This window comes from Coenobita brevimanus, chromosome 94, assembly GCF_032717465.1.
Source record: "Coenobita brevimanus isolate Jiangsu-jjx chromosome 94, ASM3271746v2, whole genome shotgun sequence".
Classification (NCBI taxonomy): Eukaryota; Metazoa; Arthropoda; class Malacostraca; order Decapoda; family Coenobitidae; genus Coenobita; species Coenobita brevimanus.
This window is the reverse complement of record NC_137047.1, coordinates 9100736-9123917: the sequence shown is the minus strand read 5'-3', so window position 1 is coordinate 9123917 and position 23182 is coordinate 9100736. Positions and strand designations below refer to the sequence as shown.

The following is a 23182-nucleotide window of genomic DNA, read 5'->3' as shown; positions in this document are numbered from 1 at the left end:
AAATATTTGTTATTAATATTAAAAGATACATACAATTAATGATGTGACTTAATAACACAACAAACTTAATCTCAGGAATATCTATGCCATGGCAGCATGATAACCATATGCACAGATAGTCACAACTGTATTCTCACACTGCAATATCCAAGCATTCCAATAATCTGAATTCTCTCTCAATATTCATAAAATGCTTTAGGCATGCTATGCTGATGACATTTGAACTTGATTATTTAACAGTACTGTAATAACAGTACTGGGTGCATTAGCCTCTTCAATCCAATGCTGCATTTCTTATTTTATTCTTGCTATCTCCTAATAAATTTCTTCAGCTTAGAGATACTTTTCAAACTAGACTGGCCTGATATAACATGCATAATCCTTTCACAACTGGAGGTCTCCTAAAGCTGAATAAAATCATCTAGATGTACTAAGAATTAAATGAAAAAGCGGTTTTCCAACCAAACGCATTAAAGTTAAACTGTATACATGAGTACCAACTTGAGATGAATTTGGTGTAACCCAATAAAACTGTGTGTAACCAGCAAGTTACTTCACAAGCCAATCAATAATTCTACAGTATTACAAAAATCTGTGAATATACTGTATATGTGCAAAGTAATCTCAGAGTTCCTTATGCATATCATTCAACTCAGTCCTACAGTACTCTTCATAAAGTTTTTCATAATGCATTAACACACTGCTGGCTGAAGGGCGACTTCTGGGATCCACTTTTTTACAATCTTTATGTATGAAATGGATGTAAAATCTAAAATTTCTTGCTTCCTGGTTAAGCCCTAGAAAATAATTACACACATCTGGAATTTTCCAAATGTCAACTTTTTCATCATACGGCTCCATTCTCTCCTTGCTGAATTCCTTTCCCTTATGTGGCCACCTTTGTTCTGGAGCAACAAAATTCCCATTCAGCTCTTTACTGCCACAGATAACACCGGAATCATTCACAACAGGTAATGCATCTAGGTCATTCACAATTAATTTATGTGAAGAAGTTATCAAATACTGCTCCAGGGTTTTGTTCAGTGAACTTGAATCACACATGACTCTCTTTCCTGATGGACTCTGATGCAAATAATCAATAATCTTTACATAATTTATGCAGAACCTGAATCTCTCACACAAACCAATACCAGGGAATATCTCATGGAAGTTTTGAGCACTGCCTAAAGAGTGGTACTCAGTCACATAAACTTCCGCTTCTAAACAAAAGCCAATTAGCTGAACAACATACTCACTTGGCCCAAGCTCTCTTAGCATTTCAAGACCATGCATAAAATCTTGGAAATATTTTCTGTTGTTAATGAACACTAGAGCTACAGTAGTATTCTGCCAAATTGACTTGTAAACATGTTTTACAGCACCATAACCAATCAGATCACCAATATCAAACTTAATGATATCTTGACAAGAAAGTACAGGCTGACATTCAGTCATCTGCCCAATTCTGAAAAAGCCATTCTTACAACTACTTGAGGAAAAAATAAAACTGATTGCCAACTGCAAACTTAATAGATACACTATATGCCACTTGGTTTTCATATCCTTAAACATTTCTCTAATAATACTATTTTAAAAATTCAATACTTTTTTCTCACTATTTCTACATCACATCCTTCATACTGTGGTTCAGTTCTCTGAAGCCAAAAATCTTTAGCCTTGCTATAAGCTATCTCTCTTGGTAGTATATGAATACTTAAGTCATTAAAAACATCATCATACTCAACTAATGACTTTAAACGATATTCTTTGCACAAACTTTCTGTTTTGTATATGAACTGATAACTACACTTCAGTATGCTTCCAGGTACATTTTGCACAATAGAGCTGAAACTATTTCCAATGATTACACACATTGGGAGGAAAGCTGGATTCCAATTTGCCCACAGGAGATTGTTATATAACTCCTTACCACAATGAGGCATGAAAAATATGGTCACACCCTTTACCTTCCTCTTTCCTTCTTCATTTTTTATAAGAATTTTGAGACCAAAATTTTCCAAAACCTCAATATCAACACTTGTAAAGACAGGGTCATAAACTTCCACGGAAACACTTAATCGATCCTTAAGTATTAGCAACAGTGCTGTCTGGTACCTTGCTATCCTGCTACAAGATGGGAGGCCAATGCCATAACACACAATACCACTAATTTTATGATCCTGTATCAATGAACTGTCACATATATCTTGAACGTGATTATCTATTTTTTTCAGGCTGTTAATGAAGTCCGTATAACCCTGGCTTGACTGTAGCGCATCCTTGGCTCTAAGTATCTTCCTGAAGAAGAGGAAACCACATTGAAGGAGAGTGCAACTGAGAACACCTTCTTCAACTAAGTCAATTGTGTGATTATAAATCCTGACTTAACACTTACTCACATAGTAGCACCTTTATGCAATGAAGCAACTCACCAAATCAGGACTACTTTTCAAAAGGCATGCTTTATTTTCATTACTGATATGCTGGAATGTACAACCTATAAAATGAGCACAGCACTGACAACCCTAGTTTGGGTACCAATATGAAATATCAAATGAAAAAAATGAAACAGTACGTCTAGAGTTCGCTCACTTTCTAATCCATTGATCATAGGGTGACCAACACTTTTTTTTTTTTTTACTGACTTTACAGTGAAAAGTTATGACTGAAACAACAACTACTGATTAACACTAATACCTGTACCTGTACTAATGATGATGATGATGATGATGATGATTATTATTATTATTATCCATCCATCCATCCATCATCCAATCCCACATCGCCCCACGAGAAGCGTAGGAGCCCGGGGCTAGGAAAGTTGGTCCTGGCATTTAAGATGAGAGTGACCAGCCTCCCTCATCCCTGAGTGGCATTACGTGAGCAATAAACCCCAACCACTCCTTGGATATAAACCTTCACCGGCTCAATCCGATTGGAGCACCTTTATTACCCACTAAACCACCAGGAACCAAAATATGGTTATATGGTTAACACCCAGCATAGTAAATGGTTTTCTGGTGTAGAGGAAACCATTTGGCTTGTCACTCAGTGTAGAGTCACCCACAGGCAGAAGGAAGAGGAAAGAATGAAGGAAAGAAAGACAGAAGAGGATGGATGGAAAGAAGGATGGAGGAGAGGAAAGGGCAGAAACCCGAGAGCAGCACTACATCAAGTGAGTGGATGGTGAGCGCCCCCACCTACCACATTATTATTATTATTATTACTATCATTATATTATTATTATCATTATTATTATTAGTATCATCATTATTATTATTGCAGAGGTACCATGTTTAGCATTCAATTTTCAGACACAAATATCTATGACTGGGTGAAGCAAAACATCTCCAATCTAAAACAAACCAACACTCCTTCCCCCCAGTCCAAGTCACGCTTTTCTCACATTTTATCCTTTCACCACATGTTCAGTCTTCCTCCAATTAACTTCATTTATACATAGCTACTCAGATGTTAACCTTCCATTCTTCAAGCATTCTGAACACCTTAACCATCTCAACTTCAATCCTTCACTTCAAAAATATATTTTGTTCTATTTTGGGTATCACCAAATTGTCATCATGAAACGGATGCTTTCAGAAGGCTGTTTTTATTGTTCTCTGCTCCCATGCAAATCTATAATTTACCAGTAGCCAATCCAATTCATCTCTTCTAGAAGTTTTCATATCTTATTACATACTGCATCCACTCCAAAAGCATCACATACTGCACCCACTCCAAGAGCCTTTTCCAACTTCAATGTATTCCTCAGTGTTTATTGCACCCTCTCTATCCATTCTCCCTCTCACACCTATCACTCTCAAAGCTCTCATTCACACCAACTCTCTTCACTGTTTACATCATCTCAGTGAGGACAAACAGAAGAAAGCCAACCTGTTTAATCACTATTTAAAACACGTAAGGTACATGAGGCTACAATACTACTTTTTTTCTTTTCCTAAACACAGGGATAAAATATACAAAGGGGGTAGTACAGATGGCACCCATGAGTCTATGACTAAGGCCTGCAATTCCCTGGCTTGGTCTGACAAGCTATCACTACCTCCACTCAAAACTTCATAAAACATGAACACTCTCTCTCTCTATCTATCTATCTATTGCCAGACGCCTCAATCCTGTTTGGGGTGGCTACAAACAAAACGCCTCCACGTCACTCTGTCCCCCGCCATTTCACTGCCCTGCTCCCAACTCACACCCCCCTCCCTCATATACCTCTCCACCCCATCCCTCCATCTCATCCTCAGCCTCCCCCTCCCTCATCCCCCCTCCACCTCACTCACATACACTCTCTTCGTCAGTCTTTCACCCTCCATCCTCTCCACATGGCCAAACCACCTCAGTGTGTTCCTCATAACGCTTCCTATCATTTCCACATCCACACCACAACACTCCTTTATATCCTCATTCGTCAGCCTGTCTCTCCATGTGACTCCAGAGGCTCCTCTTAAATAACTCATTTCCACTGCTCTCACTCTTGACTTGTGTCCTTCCAACGATGTCCAAGCTTCACTTCCATACGTTAGAGTTGGTATCACAATACTGTCATGTAGTAACTTTTTCACTTCCATGCTCACTTCCCTGTTTCTTATCACTGCTTTCAAAGAACCAGCAACCTTTCTTCCCTGCTGTACCCTTTCAAGCACTTCACCTTCCAAACCTCCATCCTTACTCATCACACTACCCAAGTACTTAAACGTACTCACATTTTCCAATTCCTCACCATCCAACCTTGCTGTACATTCACTGACTTCACCTCTCTCAAAGATCATCACTTTACTCTTCCCTACATTCACCTTTAGATTCCGTTTCTTACACACTCTCTCAAACTCATCCACCAAGCCTTGCAGCTCCCCTTCGTCTTCACTCAACAACACAGTATCATCCGCAAACAACAGTACAGGGAGTTTCCAAACACTATCCTCTCTCACCAGGGCCACTCCAACATCCATTACCCTACCTTGTACCTCTTTTATTCATTCATATACAGTACATTAATCCAGTAGAACTGGCCACTCATCAGGCTCTCACTTTCTTATTCATGTGCAGTATTTCTATTTGCAATTTCATTTGCTTTTTCCTGTCAAATCTTTTTTAAAGTAGCTCTGTCTAGACCCATATTTTCTTCTTAACACTCTTTCTCTAAACACATGCACACTCATATTTCCTACTGCACTTGTGTGTGCACTGTTTTAGCATTTATTATACTAATCTTGCACCAGCCCCTTCATAATCTCTGGTTTCAACTCCTACTAAACAATTATACAGTAAAAACACCATATTCTTCTGCTTCTCTCTCTCTCTCTCTTTCTCTCTCTCTTGGCAATACAGTACCCCCATCACATTGCTTCTTTTCATCAGCATCACAAATATCATGAACTTTTTTCCCACTTTAGGATGGGATGATGCAAATTCCTGCAAACAAGAAAATACATGGCACACTTAAGAAAGAACTAACATGTCCAGTTAAATGGGTGACAACTCATCCTCACACCATTCAAGCCAACAGAATCCACTGATAATGCCTTTTGATGCAAAATATTTCCATGCCTCAGGAATAAAATTTAACATATTCCTAACCCAGTTGAGTCATATCCTTCACTATGGCAATGTCTCCATACTTTATTGTTACTAATGACAAGCAATTTTATTCTGATAAGGAGCAATCTCATAAAGCAAAGGTGTTTGTGAGGTTTTGCTTTTAAAACCCTATACTGCCAGGCATCTTTCCTAATCTGAATAAAATGGTCAGGTGGTAGCAAAAATAAACCACAAACCATCATCACTTCATCACACTCAAGGGGTGAAAAGGATAAAATTAATAGCAGCAATAGACTATACTGGCTACATCTATTGTACTGTTCATGTACCTTGAAAGTATAAAACTCGTGTGTGTGTGTGTGTGTGTGTGTGTGTGTGTGTGTGTGTGCATACTATACATACACAATGATGATGATGACAATGACACATGGTACTCCATCAAATACAATAAACACTAAATTATCTGTGTCACAACATCTGGCCCAACGCTATATCTGACGCTGCTGGTTTGGCTCTATTAATGCAATACTGTATCTGGCAAAATTATGCAACATCAGGTGCCAAAACGGGACGTAACCAGCAGTTCTATGCAATATCCGTCACTGGGGTGTATTAACCGGCTCAAAGTGGCAGCCAACCAGTACCGGTACTGTATTGTATCAGTATTTTATTGTATTTTATGCTTAGTTTTCATCTTTTACTTATGGGAAAGTTTTTAGGATAGAGGGTCAAATAAGAGAGAGTCACGTAATATCCGGGTGGACACCAAATGTTGAGCCAATGGGGGGTACTATACAATATCCAGCATTCTATGTTATTCAGCATGGGGCATAGATGAATTACAACATATAATTGAGAATTTACCGTGCAAATACATACTGTAAAACAGTTTAAGACTTAAAAATGCAAATAGACATTCTACATCTGACGACAAAATGTACAATACACGTACTTACTTTAAGGATTCATTTACAGTTTCCTGTGGTGAATGCAGCGTGGCATCTGGATTTTTAAAATACTTTCTCCTGGCTGCTTTCTTTTTGCTCACTAACTGGAAACCATCTGAATCCATCATACATTCTACTTGAGAACCATGTTATCTGTAAACAAAAGTATACACTGTATTTTAAAAAATCTTTGTTCTGTAAAGAACCACAATACCAGCAGGCAATACCACTCAAAATTATGTGCCCTAAATTTTATGAAAATCTATTTTATATAAAAAAAAAAAAAAAAAAAAAAAAAAAAAGAGAGAGAGAGAGAGAGAGAGAGATTTTAGTCTGACAAATAAACTGTGAATGCCCATTTCTTTTTGCCCACACGCAATATATACCATTCGAAATTTATGTGCCCTAATTTTTTTTTTTTTAATTAAAAAAAAAAAAAAAAAAAAAAAAAGCCCAACTAATATGCTGTGAATGCCCATTTCTTTTTGCCCCCACTCAAATGAAAATAACCCTGGCTGAGTAGTTTTCAAAGATATTTTTGTGTAAATTCTGACATGCAAGTTTTATATATATATATATATATATATATGTGCTTTACATCAAAACTTGTCAGAAGTGATGTACATAAAACAGTAAATACAGACAAACCCTGATTTACAATACCCCTAGATGCGATACCCTGGAGTAGTGATGGGGGGTTGCAATACCACCCTACCCCACCTACTGTAGGCCTACCCCCAGTCTTCAATAGGTTTTGTTTGTTTGTTTGTTTTTTACTGATTTTGATGATATTTTAGACTTAAAATTTGTTTTGGGTGATTTATAAACTGTTTTTAGACAGATTAATGTGTTTCAGTCACAGGTGAAGTGAACACTGTCACTTGGGGTACAGATCCACACCCATCAGACGAGGTACAAAACAGTGTGGACAACTAGGCGACTCAACAAAGAATATTTCATGTTTGACCACAGAACTGTCATCTTACCAATCATGGAATACATAATAACAATTTTAAACAAATATTAATAATTATGAGAACCTAGAAGAGTACGGTAAATATCTAATGCACTGATGAAAACTGTGACATGATAAATCATGTGTTGACATTCGGGCTGTTCAAGGAAAAATGCCTCAAAAAGACAAAGGACTTTCTAAATAAATATTGGAAAATAAGAGAAAAAAATAAAGGAGCTTAGCAACCAGAACAGTGGTTAAAATGATATAAAGAAGGGCCTTTGAACAGGTTATCCCAGCTGCATCACTGATCGATGTCACGTGTTTACATTTTTTTTTTTTTTACATGTCCAACTCTGGGCAAAGGCTTCAGGGTCTATTTCTTGGGGACAGTGACCTATCCCAAGGCCCAGTAGTCCTCCTACACCTCCACATGTCACCACTTCGGCGCTAACACCCACTGTCCATATTGAATACGTGCTAGGGCTGTCTCATACAGGACTGGTGTACTGGTATTAGAGGGGGTATTTTTATGACATGTCAGAGGGTCATCTGGTAGATCAGGAAAGTCTGCTTTTTAGGAAATTCAAATCCTTAAACTGTTCCCTGCCCCAGCTGGGATTCGATTCTGGGTCCATTAGAACTACAGGCCGCCTCTCTACCGAAAATACAAAGGAATTTCTAAATAAATGTTGAAAAATAAGAGAGAAGAAAATAAAGGAGCTCAGCAACCAGAACATTAACAAAAATGACATAAAGAGGGGTCCTTGAAAAGGCTACCCAGATTGCATCACTGATCGCATTCCACATCATGAGAATTCCCTGTCAAAACATCAACGATTCCAAGTCACAACAATTCGCATCTTGGACGATTCTGCGTCATTCATACATTATCATTCTGCATAACAGATGTTTCTTTTATTGTCCCGGGACCATCTGATGGTGGGATTGTATACAACGTTGCTGCTTCTTCTCTACTGAGTTTGAATACAAGTTGGAGATCGCATTCTCCAGTGACCTTGACTGGGTACAGGTAAGTCAGGAATTGGTTTTAGGCTTAGGTTAGCTTCATTTACAGCTGTCAGGCCATTTAGATTTGCTTTAACCTGTGGATTGAGAACCACAGCTCAGGCTGGGTAGTGTCGTGTTGCGAGCCACGGCTCAGGCTGTGCTGGCTGTGCATAACCGCCTACTACTCCACCCCTATGCAAAATTATGCATGGCACTACACAAAGACGGAGTGAGAGATATTTTTTTCTTTTCACCAGATGATGCCCTGGATGTTTATCTTCATGTTTATAATAAACAAAGGCAAAAAAAAAAAAAAAAAAAAAAAAAAAAAAAAATCCATTTTTTTCACTACTCCCCTAAGTAAATTTATGCATGGCCCTACACAAAGATGGAGAGAGGAAGAGATTATTTTTTTCTCACCAGATGATGCCCTGGATGTTTATCTTCAAGTTTTTAATAAAAAGCTAAAAAAAAAAAAAAAAAAAAAAAAAATCCTTCATTTTTTGCACACCATGAGGTGGGATACAAATAGGTAACTGTGCAATCCACGGGTTAAACCTTTTTTGGACTCATTTGAGTGAGTTCAGGACTTGACTGGGGGGGAAACCCAAGGCTCAAAAATGCATCCTTATACTCTCCGTGTTAAATTGGCCCCAAGATACAATACCCCACCTAGTGATGGGTTTTTACTTAACCAATTGCATCGTTAAATTAAGATATGCCTGTATATATTAAATAAAGTAATATATATATATATATATATATATATATATGAGGCATCGCATGGAGTAGTCAGACAAGCAACAGTTTTTAAAAACTGCAGAAATTGAGTAGGACGTTTTCCAACTTCAAACATCAATAACTTTTTTAATTAAAAAGCTTAGCTCAAGCCGAAAATGACCCATGTTATGCATTTTAAATAATGGGATGAAAATTAGCATTAGTATTAGTAAGGTACTAATTTTTCAAGTATTAGAAGTATTAGCAGCAGTTGCTAGTTTTGTATATATTATTATTAGCTGTAGCACTTGATTTTTCATGTAGTAGTAGTTGTAGTAGTAGTAGTATTAGTAGTAATAGTAGTAGTAGTAGTAGTAGTAGCAGCAGTAAAATAGTAGTAGTAGTAGCATTAGTAGTTGTAGTTGTAGTAGCACTAGTAATTGTAGTAGTAGTAGTAGTAGTAGTAGTAGTAGTAGTAGTAGTAGTAGCAGCAGCAGCAGCAGCAGTAGTGGTTGTTGTTGTTATTGTTGTTCATGTTGTTGTTGCTGTTGTAACTGTGACAGACTTATTTTAGTAGTAGTAGTAGTAGTCGTATAGTAGCAGTAGTAGTAGTAGAAGGAGGAGGAGGTGGAGGAAGAGGAGGAGAAAACACTGATGCACACTCCTAACAACCTGTAAACACTTCCCCCAATGTTCAACAATCCTTAACAGTAGTATTATTACCTATTAGCATCAGTATTAGCAGTAGTAATAGTTGGTAACAGTACGAAATAGTAGAACTACAACAAGGGATGCCAGCATTATTCCCAGCACCACTGCATATTATGCTAGCCTGCTGCTGTGTGTAATAAACATGAGAAAAATGAAATCAAAGATAAAAATGCTATTAATTTTTTATTTGTGTAAAAAAATAAAATCTATCAGTACAGTACTCTGTTGTTAGAAACACTGAGCACAAAGCATAGGATTTGGTAACTTTGGCAACTTGGCACAGGGAGAGGTGGATGTCTGACTCCTCGTCGCACTCACAGCTCTCACCCAACCAGGCGAGGTGGCAGTCGAAGCACCCTACATTTCGGAGGACTTTCAACCATATTTACAGTTGCATTTCCAGACAAGCGACTTGCTCAGATGAATGGGGAAGGGTCAAAATAGTGGTATATGCACCTAACCCCAAACAGGCAACTCTGTCGCTTGTCTGACTACTCCACGCGATGCCTCATATACTGTACATATATACCTTATATACCATATGTGTGTATATACTGTCTATATATATATATATATATATATATATATATATATATATATATTCGGTGGTAGGTGGGGGCGCCCACCATCCACTCACTTGATGTAATACTGCTCTTGGGTGTCTGCTCTTTCCTCCATCCTTCTTTCCTTCCATCCTCTTATGTCTTTCTTTCCTTGTCCTTCTGCCTACGGGTGACTTTACGCTCCCTCTTCTGTCTTTCTTTCCTTCATTCTTTCCTCTTCCTTCTGCCTTTGGGTGATTCTACACTGAGTGACAAGCCAAATGGTTTCTTGTACACCAGGAACCATTTACTATGTTGGGTGGTAACCATATCGCCAAATTTCGGCACCAGGTGGTGTAGTGGGTAATGACAGCGCTCCAATCAGATTGAACCGGTGAAGGTTTATATCCAAGGGGTGGTAGGGGTATATTGCTCACGCAATGCCACTCAGGGATGAGTAAGGCTGGTCATTCTCATCTTAAATGTCAGGATGAACTTGCCTAGCCCCAGGCTCCTACGCTCCTCGAGGGGCAACGTAGGATTGGATGATGGATGGATATATATATATATATATATACACAGTATGTGGTAGGTGGGGGCGCTCACCATCCACTCACTTGATGTAGTGCTGCTCTCGGGTGTCTGCCCTTTCCTCTCCATCCTTCTTTCCTTCCATTTTCTTCTGTCTTTCTTTCCTTCATTCTTTCCTTGTCCTTCTGCCTACTGGTGACTTTACACTCCCTCTTCTGTCTTTCTTTCCTTCATTCTTTCCACTTCCTTCAGCCTGTGGGTGACTCTACACTGAGTGACAAGCCAAATGGTTTCCTGTGCACCAGGCAACCATTTACTATGCAGGGTGGTAACCATATAACCAAATTTTGGCCCCTGGTGGTTTAGTAGGTAATTATTGCACTCCAATTGGATTGAGCCGGTGAAGGTTTATATCCAAGGGATGGTTGGGGTTGATTGCTCACGTAATGCCACTCAGGGATGAATGAGGCTGGTCACTCTCATCTTAAATGTTGGGACCAACTGCCTAGCCCTGGGCTCCTAAGCTCCTCATGGGGCAATGTAGGATTGGATGATGGATGGATGGATATATCTCTCTATCTATCTATTGCCAGACGCCTCAATCCCGTTTGGGGTGGCCACAAACAAATCGCCTCCAAGTCGCCCTGTCCCCCGCCATTTCACTCCCCTGCTCCCAGCTCACACCCCCCTCCCTCATATACCTCTCCACCCCATCCCTCCATCTCATCCTCGGCCTCCCCCTCCCTCTTTCCCCCTCCACCTCACTCACATACACTCTCTTCATCAGTCTTTCACCCTCCATCCTCTCCACATGGCCAAACCACCTCAGTGTGTTCCTCATAACGCTTCCTATCACATCCACATCCACACCACAACGCTCCTTTATATCCTCATTCGTCAGCCTGTCTCTCCATGTGACTCCACAGGCTCCTCTTAAATAACTCATTCCCACTGCTCTCACTCTTGACTTGTGTCCTTCCAACAACGTCCAAGCTTCACTTTCGTACATTAGAGTTGGTATCACAATACTGTCATGTAGTAACTTTTTCACTTCCATACTCACTTCCCTGTTTCTTATCACTGCTTTCAAGGAACCAGCAACCTTTCTTCCCTGCTGTACCCTTTCAAGCACTTCACCTTCCAAACCTCCATCCTTACTCATCACACTACCCAAGTACTTAAACGTACTCACATTTTCCAATTCCTCACCATCCAACCTCGCTGTACATTCACTGACTTCACCTCTCTCAAAGACCATCACTTTACTCTTCCCTACATTCACCTTTAGATTCCGTTTCTTACACACTCTCTCAAACTCATCAACCAAGCCTTGCAGCTCCCCTTCATCTTCACTCAACAACACAGTATCATCTGCAAACAACAGTACAGGGAGTTTCCAAACACTATCCTCTCTCACCAGGGCCACTCAAACTTCCACTACCCTACCTTGCACCTCTTTTATTACCCCATCCATGTACAGATTGAACAACCATGGAGACATGACACATCCCTGTTTCAACCCAACCTTCAAAGAGAAAAATTCACTTAGTTCACCATCCACACGCACTGCAGCCTTCGCACCATCGTACATACTCTTCACAGCATTCAACAACTTTCCATCTACTCCATATATTCTTAACACTTTCCACAATCCTTGTCTATCCACCCTGTCATATGCTTTCTCCAAATCCATGAATGCCGCATATATATAAATACAGTATATATATACTGTATATATATATATATATATATACAGTATATATATATATATATATATATATATATACTGTATAAATAAGATAAACCTCGATATATGATACCCCTAGATGCGATACCCCGGCTTAACGATGGGGGTAGAAATACATACTACCATTCCCTGCATAACTATGGCCAAACCCTGGTTTAACAATGGGTTTTTATTTTTTTTTACCAATTTTGATTATACTTAAGACTAAAATTGTGTGTTTATGTTGATTTATTAACTGTTTTTAGACTCAGATTAATGTGTTTTAGCCATAGGTAGGGTGAACATTGTCATTTTGGGGTACAGTTTACTAATCTTAATTTTTTCCGGACTTATATTTGGCACTTTTCATATTTTATTTGTTGGTTTTAGTGAGTTATATACAGGTATCAGGCTTAACTTAGCTTCATTTACAGCTGTTAGGCAATTTAGATTGTCTTTAAACAGAATTATGGAGGCTGGTGTATTATCATATATTTCATCTCCTCCACCTATTTCTTTCTTCCATTTTTTATATACTTCTAGGCTTGATTTATTTTCCATGTCTTTTCTCCACCTTTTTGTGTCCTCATCATATATTTTCCTGGTTAGTTCATCTTTTGTTATATTCTTTAACCCTTCTGTATTTAGGTCCAGATCTTTTAGTGCCTTCTCACTTTCCCTCATCCACTTACTCTTGCATTCGCTCAGCTCTTCTACAATTTCCATTAGTAGTGCATTATTTCTTCTCTTTAAAATGCCTTGGAGATATTGAAGCTTTGCCCTCTTTATTTTCTATTCCATTAGTGAGGCTCCTACTTCGCCACTCAGGCACCCTACTGCAGTGCTCATATTACCTCCCAGCATTGTTCTATACACCCCATTTTCTATTTTCTGTAGTTTGTCTATTTCTTCTTTATCAAAATCAATTACTCCTGCAGCATACAAAACTCCAGGGAGTGCTAGGCTCTTCCAGTAAGTTTTACCAATTAAAATTTTATTGCAGCTCCTAGCCATAACAGAGTAGGTTAAGTTTGCTAGTCTTTGTGCTTTCATCATGATGTTTTCTTTATGTCCTTTAAAGCAGTCTTTAGAATCCACTATTGTTACCCCCAAATACTTAATTGAATTTACCACTTCTACACCCTCTATTTCTGTTGGTTTCTCCTTCATGTTGAATATAATTAATTTACTTTTTGCTTTATTTATTTCTAGTCCACAGGTTTTACTAATATTTATTAACCTTCTAATGTTAGCTTTGGCCTCAGTTATTGTCTGTGAAAATTGTAGGCCATCATCAGCAAAAAACAAGGTGTTGATTTCAACTCTGTTGTCTCTATAGCCAAGGCCTACACTTTCAAGGTGGTTTAATATCACGAAGGTTATTAATTTGAAAAGTGTTGTTGATCCTGCGCATCCTTGCCTGATTCCACTAGTGATTTCTATCTCATTTTTTATGTCTTTGCTTAAATTTATCATTGTTTTGTCTCCTTGGTATATTTTGCTGATGCTGTCTATTATATTCTCATGGACCTTTACTTCCTTTAGTGCCTCTATAATTTTCTCTCTTTTAATGGAGTCGTATGCTTTTGAGAAATCCACTGCTGCAATGATTAAAGGTGTTTTATTTACCCAGCTGGTGTCTATACAATATTTTAAGATTAGTAGACTGTCCTCTACCCTTCTGCCTGTAATGAAGCCTGCCTGCATTTCACTATCTAGCCTATTGATTCTGAGCTGCTGCTCCACTTTTTCCTTTATTAAATTCATGAAAATTTTATATGATATGTTTGTGAGGGCTATCGGTCTCAGATCTTTTGCAGATGGTTTAGGCACCTTTGGTATCATAATTGTTTTAGATTTTTTCCAGTTATCTGGTAACTCCCCCTCTTCAATTATTTTATTTAAACATTCTGTTATTTTTGTCATACAATCCTGACTTATTAGCGCTTTATAGCATTCTGGTTTAATTTCATCTGGGCCTGCTGCTTTCTTATTCTTTAATTTCTGCAAACATCTCTTTACCTCCTCTAGTCTAAAAATTGGCTTGTCCATTGGCTTTACCCATGTTACTACCTCTACTGCCATATCCATATGCTCTCTTACTGTGTCTGGAAAGGAAAGGAACCCTCCTAGCTCTGTGTCATCAACATTTATTTTTTTGTTCTTCTTAAAATTCTCCCTCTCCTCCTCATTCCATACTTTAGCTATATTGTTATCATGCTTTTGGTATACATTTTTCCAAAACCATTCCAGCTCTTGGCTTGCCTGCTTACTATTTAGTTTGTCTCCCTCTGCACTGTATAACTCTGTTTCTTTTTCCCTCCTTAACTCTTTGCCTTTTAACTTGTTTATCTATCTATCTTTCTATTGCCAGACGCCTCAATCCCGTTTGGGGTGGCCACAAACAAATCGCCTCCAAGTCGCCCTGTCCCCCGCCATTTCACTCCCCTGCTCCCAACTCACATCCCCCTCTCTCATATACCTCTCCACCCCATCCCTCCATCTCATCCTCGGCCTCCCCCTCCCTCTTTCCCCCTCCACCTCACTCACATACACTCTCTTCGTCAGTCTTTCGCCCTCCATCCTCTCCACATGGCCAAACCACCTCAGTGTGTTCCTCATAACGCTTCCTATCACATCCACATCCACACCACAACGCTCCTTTATATCCTCATTCGTCAGCCTGTCTCTCCACGTGACTCCACAGGCTCCTCTTAAATAACTCATTTCCACTGCTCTCACTCTTGACTTGTGTCCTTCCAACAATGTCCAAGCTTCACTTCCATACGTTAGAGTTGGTATCACAATACTGTCATGTAGTAACTTTTTCACTTCCATGCTCACTTCCCTGTTTCTTATCACTGCTTTCAAGGAACCAGCAACCTTTCTTCCCTGCTGTACCCTTTCAAGCACTTCACACTCCAAACCTCCATCCTTACTCATCACACTACCCAAATACTTAAACGTACTCACATTTTCCAATTCCTCACCATCTAACCTTGCTGTACATTCACTAACTTCACCTCTCTCAAAGACCATCACTTTACTCTTCCCTACATTCACCTTTAGGTTCCATTTCTTACACACACTCTCAAACTCATCCACCAAGCCTTGCAGCTCCCCTTCGTCTTCACTCAACAACACAGTATCATCTGCAAACAACAGTACAGGGAGTTTCCAAACACTATCCTCTCTCACCAGGGCCACTCCAACATCCACTACCCTACCTTGTACCTCTTTTATTACCCCATCCATGTACAGATTGAACAACCATGGAGACATGACACATCCTTGTTTCAAACCAACTTTCAAAGAGAAAAATTCACTTAGTTCACCATTCACACGCACTGCAGCCTTCGCACCATCGTACATACTCTTCACAGCATTCAACAACTTCCCATCTACTCCATATATTCTTAACACTTGTTTATGTGGTCCCATAATTTTTCGCTGTTATTTTTACTTTGCCTGATTTCTCTTGTTATTTTCCTTTCATGATCACTAATTGCCTCTTTGATTAATTCCTGGACCCTGTTCTTTTGCTCAGTATACCTAGCATGTAACCTTTCTCTATCCTCTTCTTCTTTAGTATTCTTCTTTTCCCTATTTATTGCCTTCCTTTTCTTTATTTCTTCTCTTATTGTCTTATTTATCCAGGGTGGTTCTTTTTCCCTTTTCTCATTTATCTTTCTCCTGTATGTTCTTGTTAGGATACTCTCAGCCTTTTCTTTCATTATTTTCTCCATATTTTCTATCTTTCCTTCTCTGCAGCTTCTCTCCAGCTCCTCCACATACCTGCTCATAGCTTTCTTATCTGTTCTATAGTATTTTGTGTTCTGCCACATGTTCTTTTTGAAAGATTTTTCATGCTCGCAGCTGAAGTTTACTTCTACCATGTTGTGATCTGATAGGTCAGACTGTTTTTTCCCTTCATCAATTACCATATAATTAAATTTGTCATACATAAGAGTGTTAACTAGAACCAGATTGATAGCACTTTTCTGCTGTCCTCTCTCCCATGTTGTTTCTCCTTCACAACGCTGATCCCCATTTAACAATACAGTGGAACCTCGGTCCTCGAACGTCTCACATGTCGAACAAATCGGACCTCAATCAAAAAATTCAAGAAATTTTTGCTCCAGAGGTCGACCAAAATATCGGACCTCAACCAACCTGAACGTAGCCAAACGAAGGGAAGCTGGCCGACCGACAGTCACACGTCCACCTTTGTTGTTCGTCAACGTGGTCGTCCTGCTGTGCTTCACATTTTTCTTGATTCAGTGCAGTATTAGCCCCTAATAATGGCTCTAAAGAAAGCAAGTTCATCCAGTACGGCTAATGGCAGTGAAAAGAGCAAAGTAGTGCGGAAAATAATTGAAGAAGTGGAAAAATTATTGGTTATCTTCATCAATGAGAAATAGATGGCAGGAGACAGTGTTAGTGAGTATATAATTTGTGAAAAGGCAAGAGAAATATACAGTCACCTCATCAAGGAAAGCACTGGTACCAGTGCTGAAACTTAAATAGGTAAGCATCTGGGGTCTTGGAACGGATTAAAATGATTTACATTATTTCTTATGGGGAAAATTAGTTCGGTCCTTGACCAATTCGGTCCTGGAACAGCCTTCCAGAACGGATTGTGTTCGAGGACCGAGGTTCTACTGTATTAGGTTATACTCCTCCATCCATCTTATCACTTCCTCCCCAGTGCTATCTACCTTCTGCTTTCCTAGGAATCCTAGGTGACCACTGAAATCCCCTAGGAGTATGAAGGGTTCCTGTATTTCTTTAATTTTATTTTTGATTTCTTCTTTTATTGCTTTGCCTCGTTGTTTGTCAGCCACACTATCCCCTACTGGCAGGTACACAAGTAACAGTTTAAATCTCAGGTTGTTGACCTGGCAATTACAATACAATATGTCCTTGTTTAGCGTCTTTACCTGTTCCACGTTTAGTTCTTGATTATCTTCATACATCATCAGACCACCTCCTTTCTTATCCTCCTTTTCTCTCATACTCTGTATATTTACCATGTGGTTACTTATCCTTATTTTATCATATTTCAGTTGAGTTTCCGTCAGACACAGTAACTGCTTACCTTTTACAATTTTGTATAATTCTGCACTTTTTACCTTTGTTAGGCCCTGTATAATTAGTAATTTGATTTTGAAGTAGGATTGGTTCTTGAATTCTCATTGATTTCCAACATTTCTATTTTTTACCAGTTCCCCATTTTTTATATACCACACTCTTTCTCCTTGATTATGCTTTTCTTTCAGCCTCTCCCAAAGCTCTTTGTTTTTCTCTCTTTCAGCCGTGGTTGTCTAAAGTGATTGATATTTTTCTTGCGATGGGGCTTCTGGTGTTTTTCAAATTCCTAGCATTTTTTAGTACTTCCCATTTCATCTTTGCCTCTTTTAATTTTAGAAGCAAGGGTCTACTCCTTCCCTCCCTTCCCACTGGATTGCCTAACCTGACAGCATCCTCTATTTCAGTATTCTCTACCCCTACCTCTTTCTTAATGATGTCACTGGTGGTTTTGATATCCTCCTCTACTGCCTCCCTCGGGTTTTCCTTCTCAGGTTCTGGTAGGTTATATATTACTAGGTTTTTCTTCCTTCTCTCTTTTTCCTCTGCCTCCTTCATGTCCAATATAATTTCTCCTTTAACCTCCTCAATCACATCCTTTCTCAGATTGTCTAGCCTCATATCCACATTTACCTGGTTTTGCCGACGTCCCATCGAAACTTCCTCCTCCGTCACTCTTCTCCTTCTTCTGTGTAGACAGTGTACAGTCTACACGTTCGTCAAGAACTCGATCACGGTATTAAAAAAAAAAAAAGAAAAAAAAAAAAAAAGAGGGTTTAGGAGGTGCTTTATTTGAAGCAGTAGAAGGACCTTACCAATTTAATTCATATTCCTCCAGTTTGTTTCCTGTATTTTCCTATTTTCAAAGTGGTAAATTACCTTTTCCTGCTGGAAAATTTCACACCGCTTTTTACCATCATGTTCTTTAACCCGTACCTGCGATTGCCTGGTCATAACGCAACTGAAAGGTGGTTTTTGTTTCCCACTTCCTAGCTGGATGCTAGGTTTGGTTTGGTTTAGGTTAGATTAGGTTAAAGTATGCAAGTGGGTTGATAATATGAGGGTTGTCGTTTGGGGGGGGGGGGCATTGTGAATGGATGTTGGATGCGGAGCAGTGGAAACGAATGTGGGCAAAAATATGTGCGAGAGGGTCTGTGTTATGCTAGGAGTTTTTAGGTCGACTTCTCGTCCTAAGAACACTAGCTACTGAGTGGGGTCCACTTTCGAGACCGGAACTACTGTAGAACACACAACAAGAGGAACAGGGCATAAAAACTCGGCAGACCAACCCTACACATATATTGCCTTAATTCTGATTCTCTTACAATATACAGCAAATATATACAGTATAGGTTATTTGGACAATGTCAGGCTTTGATACACAACATTTATACATACAATATATATAAGTGTAGTCACTACTTACCCACAATACACAGTAGCTGTGAGTACATTCTGGATAGCCTTTACTATACAGTCTTAGTGTACCATTCGTTAGTTCTAGACTTAGCCAGTTCTCACTGTGTACAGTGTTAGTTCTCACTACACCGTAGGTGTAGGTAAGACTTGTAACACAGACACTGTCAGTCCCTGTTTCACAATGGTGGCACTGGTATTACACTGTTCGGCTTATAGGGCCGCTGAAACCTGGGCTAATCACTAGTGACGCCCGGGTGTGGGAGGCACGGAACTACTGTAGGGGGGTGAGGTCGTCCGGGCGTAGCCGCGGACTGGTGTACTGAGAGGCCCTTTCCTGGTGGGGCCTCAAGCTGGAGGATGGCCCTTGGAACTGGGGCCTGACGTGACCAAGAGTCGCGCGTGCCGCCTTCTGCTCCTGGCGGAGGGGCGGTGGGACAGGCTCGGGAGGTCCCGCCCCAGGGTCCTGGGTGCGTCCCTGGGTGGCTGGGGGCTGTGGTCACCACTAGGCTGGACCGCCGTCAGGAGTGGCTGGGGGCTGTGGTCACCACTAGGCTGGACCGCCGTCAGGAGTGGCTTGCGGCGTCCTTTCCGGGTGGTTCCGTCAGGGCCAGGCGTCGTCCAGGGGCAGGCTGAAGGGCGTGGATCCCCTTCTCAGTTATCGGGCCCTGCCACCACTCCTCGAATGGCAGCTCCTCCGGGGAACCACGCCTGGAGGGAGAGACAAAGGGGCGTCCCGCGCTGCCTCTGGATGGAGAGTGGGCCGCGGGTCTGCCTGCTCAACGGAAAGTAGCTGAGGGATGTACAGAGGCCGTTCCCTCCCCGGTACGTACTATGGCCGTTACCGCGGTGCTACTTCCGTAGGAGGAGGTTGATGAGGGATGTACAGTGGCTGTTCCCTCCCCGGCACATACAGTGGCCGTCGCCGCGGTTCCACCTCTCCTACTCCGGCTTGCCGACATGCGTACGGTGGCCGTCACACTGGGGCTAACCCCAGATGTGGCTGCAGCAGAAGGGCGTATAGTGGCCGTCCCTTCCCCGGTACGTACAGTGGCCGTTACCGCGGTGCTGCCTGGGACTGTATCTAGAGTAGTCCCAACCCGATCCTGGCGAAGGCTGGTCCGGCCGAGGTGTAGGTGGCCGTTAGTGAGATGTCGTGGTTGAGCGTGTTGAGGGGAAGAGGGGGATAGGGCTGGGCATACCTGTGCCCGTCTCGCCCTAATTCTCTGTCGTGCTCGCCTGCCCCACTGTGGTGTCTTCCTGGGGTGGGGGAGGGGTTCCGGCTCCGTCCTAGGGGGGGGGGGATTCCGTGGGGGTGCGCATCTCAGTATGGGTGGCTAATATTTGGCAATGTGTGTACTGTAGTTGCAGCAAGAATGAATGAATGAAATATTTAATGTTGTAAAGGTATACATAGTACATATACAACAAAGGGAGGTGGTGGATCTTGCCACACACTTTCTTCATCAAACAGCAGTAGTGGTTGCAAATTTGTGCTTGCAGAAACAAACAATTGGTGAGTCTTGCCACACTCCCCTTACACAAACAGTGATGGAGTAACATACACTTAGTATATACAGTGTACACTATTAAATGCATAGGAATTCATGATACATCACATACAGGAGAGGAAAGTAGCATTAGGAGTGTTATGCAGCATATTCTGCGCCCAACTCCTTGGGCTCAGATACGGGCACGGGCCTTGGGTTCTTTTATTCTGGACCGGGCTAGAGCATGCAAACAAGGAATAGGGCTCAAACACGGGCTAACCAGTTCCACACGTATATTACCTTATAAACAAAAGCGCAGTAGACCTTACACACCAGTGCATGGACAACGCTATATGTGGTACAAGTAAGGCATATGACACAACACTATACACATATACTGTATATGTCAGCAACACAGTACAACACACAGCAGCAAACTCTCACCCCTTTTCTGTCCAACGCTCTAATGCAAGAGTTAACCGTTACTCCCAGTCCTTCATTTATGCAACAGGTCAACTCTGGAACTGTCTCCCTCTGTCTGTATTTCCTGCTTCCTATGATCTCCAGTCTTTCAAAATGGATCTTGAATTTGGCTCTCTCTTGTATTTTGTTTTCCTGTTGGAAGGAACGGTTTTGCTGGCTCATTGCCTTTGGTTCCTTCTTTCCCACAAAAAAAAAAAAAAAATGCAGTATAGGGCCCCCGAGAATACCCAGACACCCCCACAATGAGCCCACAGAGGAGCAACGACAGCACGCCGGGACTCAGAGTGACAATGGCAAAAGTCAGCCCGGGACGTGAACCCTTATGACCCGGAGCTCGCACGCCGTCACCATAGCAGGAATACCACAATACCTTCCGGGCGAGCCTTCACCAACCAGCTAAGGGGTGGAGCTGCCTATCCAGCTCCTGCCAGCACCCTGGAGATGGCCAGTAGCCGCTCGCCCCTCTTTAAGGAGACGGCCTGCACCTGCTCTGAGGGTTCTAAGGAAACAGCCTGTAGCCTCTCCCACCTTCGTCAGGAGACGGCCTGTAGCTGCTCTGAAGGTGTCTTCCTTGAGACGGCCTGTAGCTTCTCGCCCCTCGCTAAGGAGATGGCCTGTAGCCGTTCTGAGGGTAACAAGGAGACAGCCTGTAGCAGCTCCTGCCTTCGTCAGGAGATGGCCTGTAGCCGCTCTGAAGGTGTTCTTCCTGAGATGGCCTGTAGATGCTCAAACCCCCTCCTGCAGGAGATGGCCTGTAGCTGCTCCCGCCTTCGTCAGACAGCCTGTAGCCTCTTCGAAAGTGTTCCCCCTGAGACGGTCTGTAGCCACTCACCCCTCCTGAAGGAGATGGCCTGTAGTCGCTCTGAGGGTAACAAGGAGACGGCCTGTAGCCGTTGCTGCCTTCATCAGATGGCCTGTGGCCACTCCGAAGGTGTTCCCCCTGAGACGGCCTGTAGCTGCTCAACGCCCCTCCTACAGGAGACGGCCTGTAGCCTCTCCCGCCTTCGTCAGATGGCCTATAGCTGCTCCGAAGGTGCCCCTGGGTTTGATGGCAGTCACCCACTCTCTCAGGCCACAGCCAGTAGCCGGGCCTTGGTGCCGGCCTGTAGCTGCGCCCCTAGGAAGCCACGGCCAGTAGCCGGGCCCTACAGCAGGAGATGGTCTGTAGCCACTCCGTCGCCTGTAGTTGACGCCTGTTCCCCGACCCCTGAAACAGAGGGAGTCTTGGGCGTAGAGGAGTATTGGAGAGGCCCTGTAGGCTCACCTGGCCTCTGCTCCCTACAGTTGGCTCTGGAGGAGACCCACCTGATGGACCCTGATGCAGACCGGTGCCACAGCCACTTCCTGTCGGCGCCGCCAAGCCCCAGGGACCACAGCCCTCGGGAACCCCAGACCGCTCCCAGAACTCCTGGGTGGGAACTCCCCACACCTCGACGGCGGAGGTCCTCATCCTCCGTCAGGAGCCTGAACGACCATTTCAGGCAATTGTTCGGCCCCAGTCCTGAGGGCCACACTCCTGTCCCCAGCCCTGAGAGCGCTGGACCTTTCGCCACCCACAGCCCTGGACGAGAATGGACACCCTTCCGTGTGATCCCATGCTCTCTGAGTACGGAGGCCCCTGGTGGTGCCCAGCCCCGTCAGTAGCGGAGCTGTGTCACCCTCCAACCACGTCCCAGGCGCCGGACGCAGACCGGAGTGACCCTAACTGTGAAATATCAGTGATCAAACAGTGCCTAGGCAGAACAGTGAATTGACCTTGTCGCAGAAATCAGCGACAATACCCAGTGTTGGAGAGAATAATAGATACAGTGAACAGTGTACAGAATAATACAGTGACAAGATCAAGGTGGTAGAGAGAGTGATAATAATTAGCCAAGAGCAGAATACGAGTGGAGGGTAATAAAGTAAATACGCTGCCATCAGAACTTATCTCGTACTACCATAATCAAAATCAGACCCCAGTGCCTTACACCACCCTGCCCAGTGTGAAATAACCTCAACAA

The 23182-nt window shown here is 42.0% G+C and overlaps 1 protein-coding gene across 1 annotated transcript; it reads right to left on the bottom strand.

The window, feature by feature from the left end:
- Position 1: 1 nt before the first annotated feature.
- On the bottom strand, positions 2-18471 carry LOC145412963 (SRR1-like protein). Its single transcript, XM_080282786.1, has 3 exons — positions 18424-18471; positions 6516-6659; positions 2-2298 (listed from the first exon to the last, which is right to left on the bottom strand). The coding sequence occupies exons 2-3, from the start codon at positions 6632-6634 to the stop codon at positions 1599-1601; spliced, it is 819 nt and encodes a 272-aa protein (XP_080138912.1). The 5' UTR covers positions 6635-6659; positions 18424-18471; the 3' UTR covers positions 2-1598.
- Between the last annotated feature and the right edge of the window lie 4711 nt (positions 18472-23182).

What these genes read in the sequence shown, in the direction of transcription:
- LOC145412963 (XM_080282786.1), bottom strand. Translation starts at nt 6,634, where the DNA reads ATGATGGATTCAGATGGTTTCCAGTTAGTGAGCAAAAAGAAAGCAGCC. An exon ending in ACTGTAAATGAATCCTTAAA is followed by an intron (nt 2,299 to 6,515) that starts GTAAGTACGTGT and finishes CCTCTTCTTCAG; the next exon opens with GAAGATACTTAGAGCCAAGG.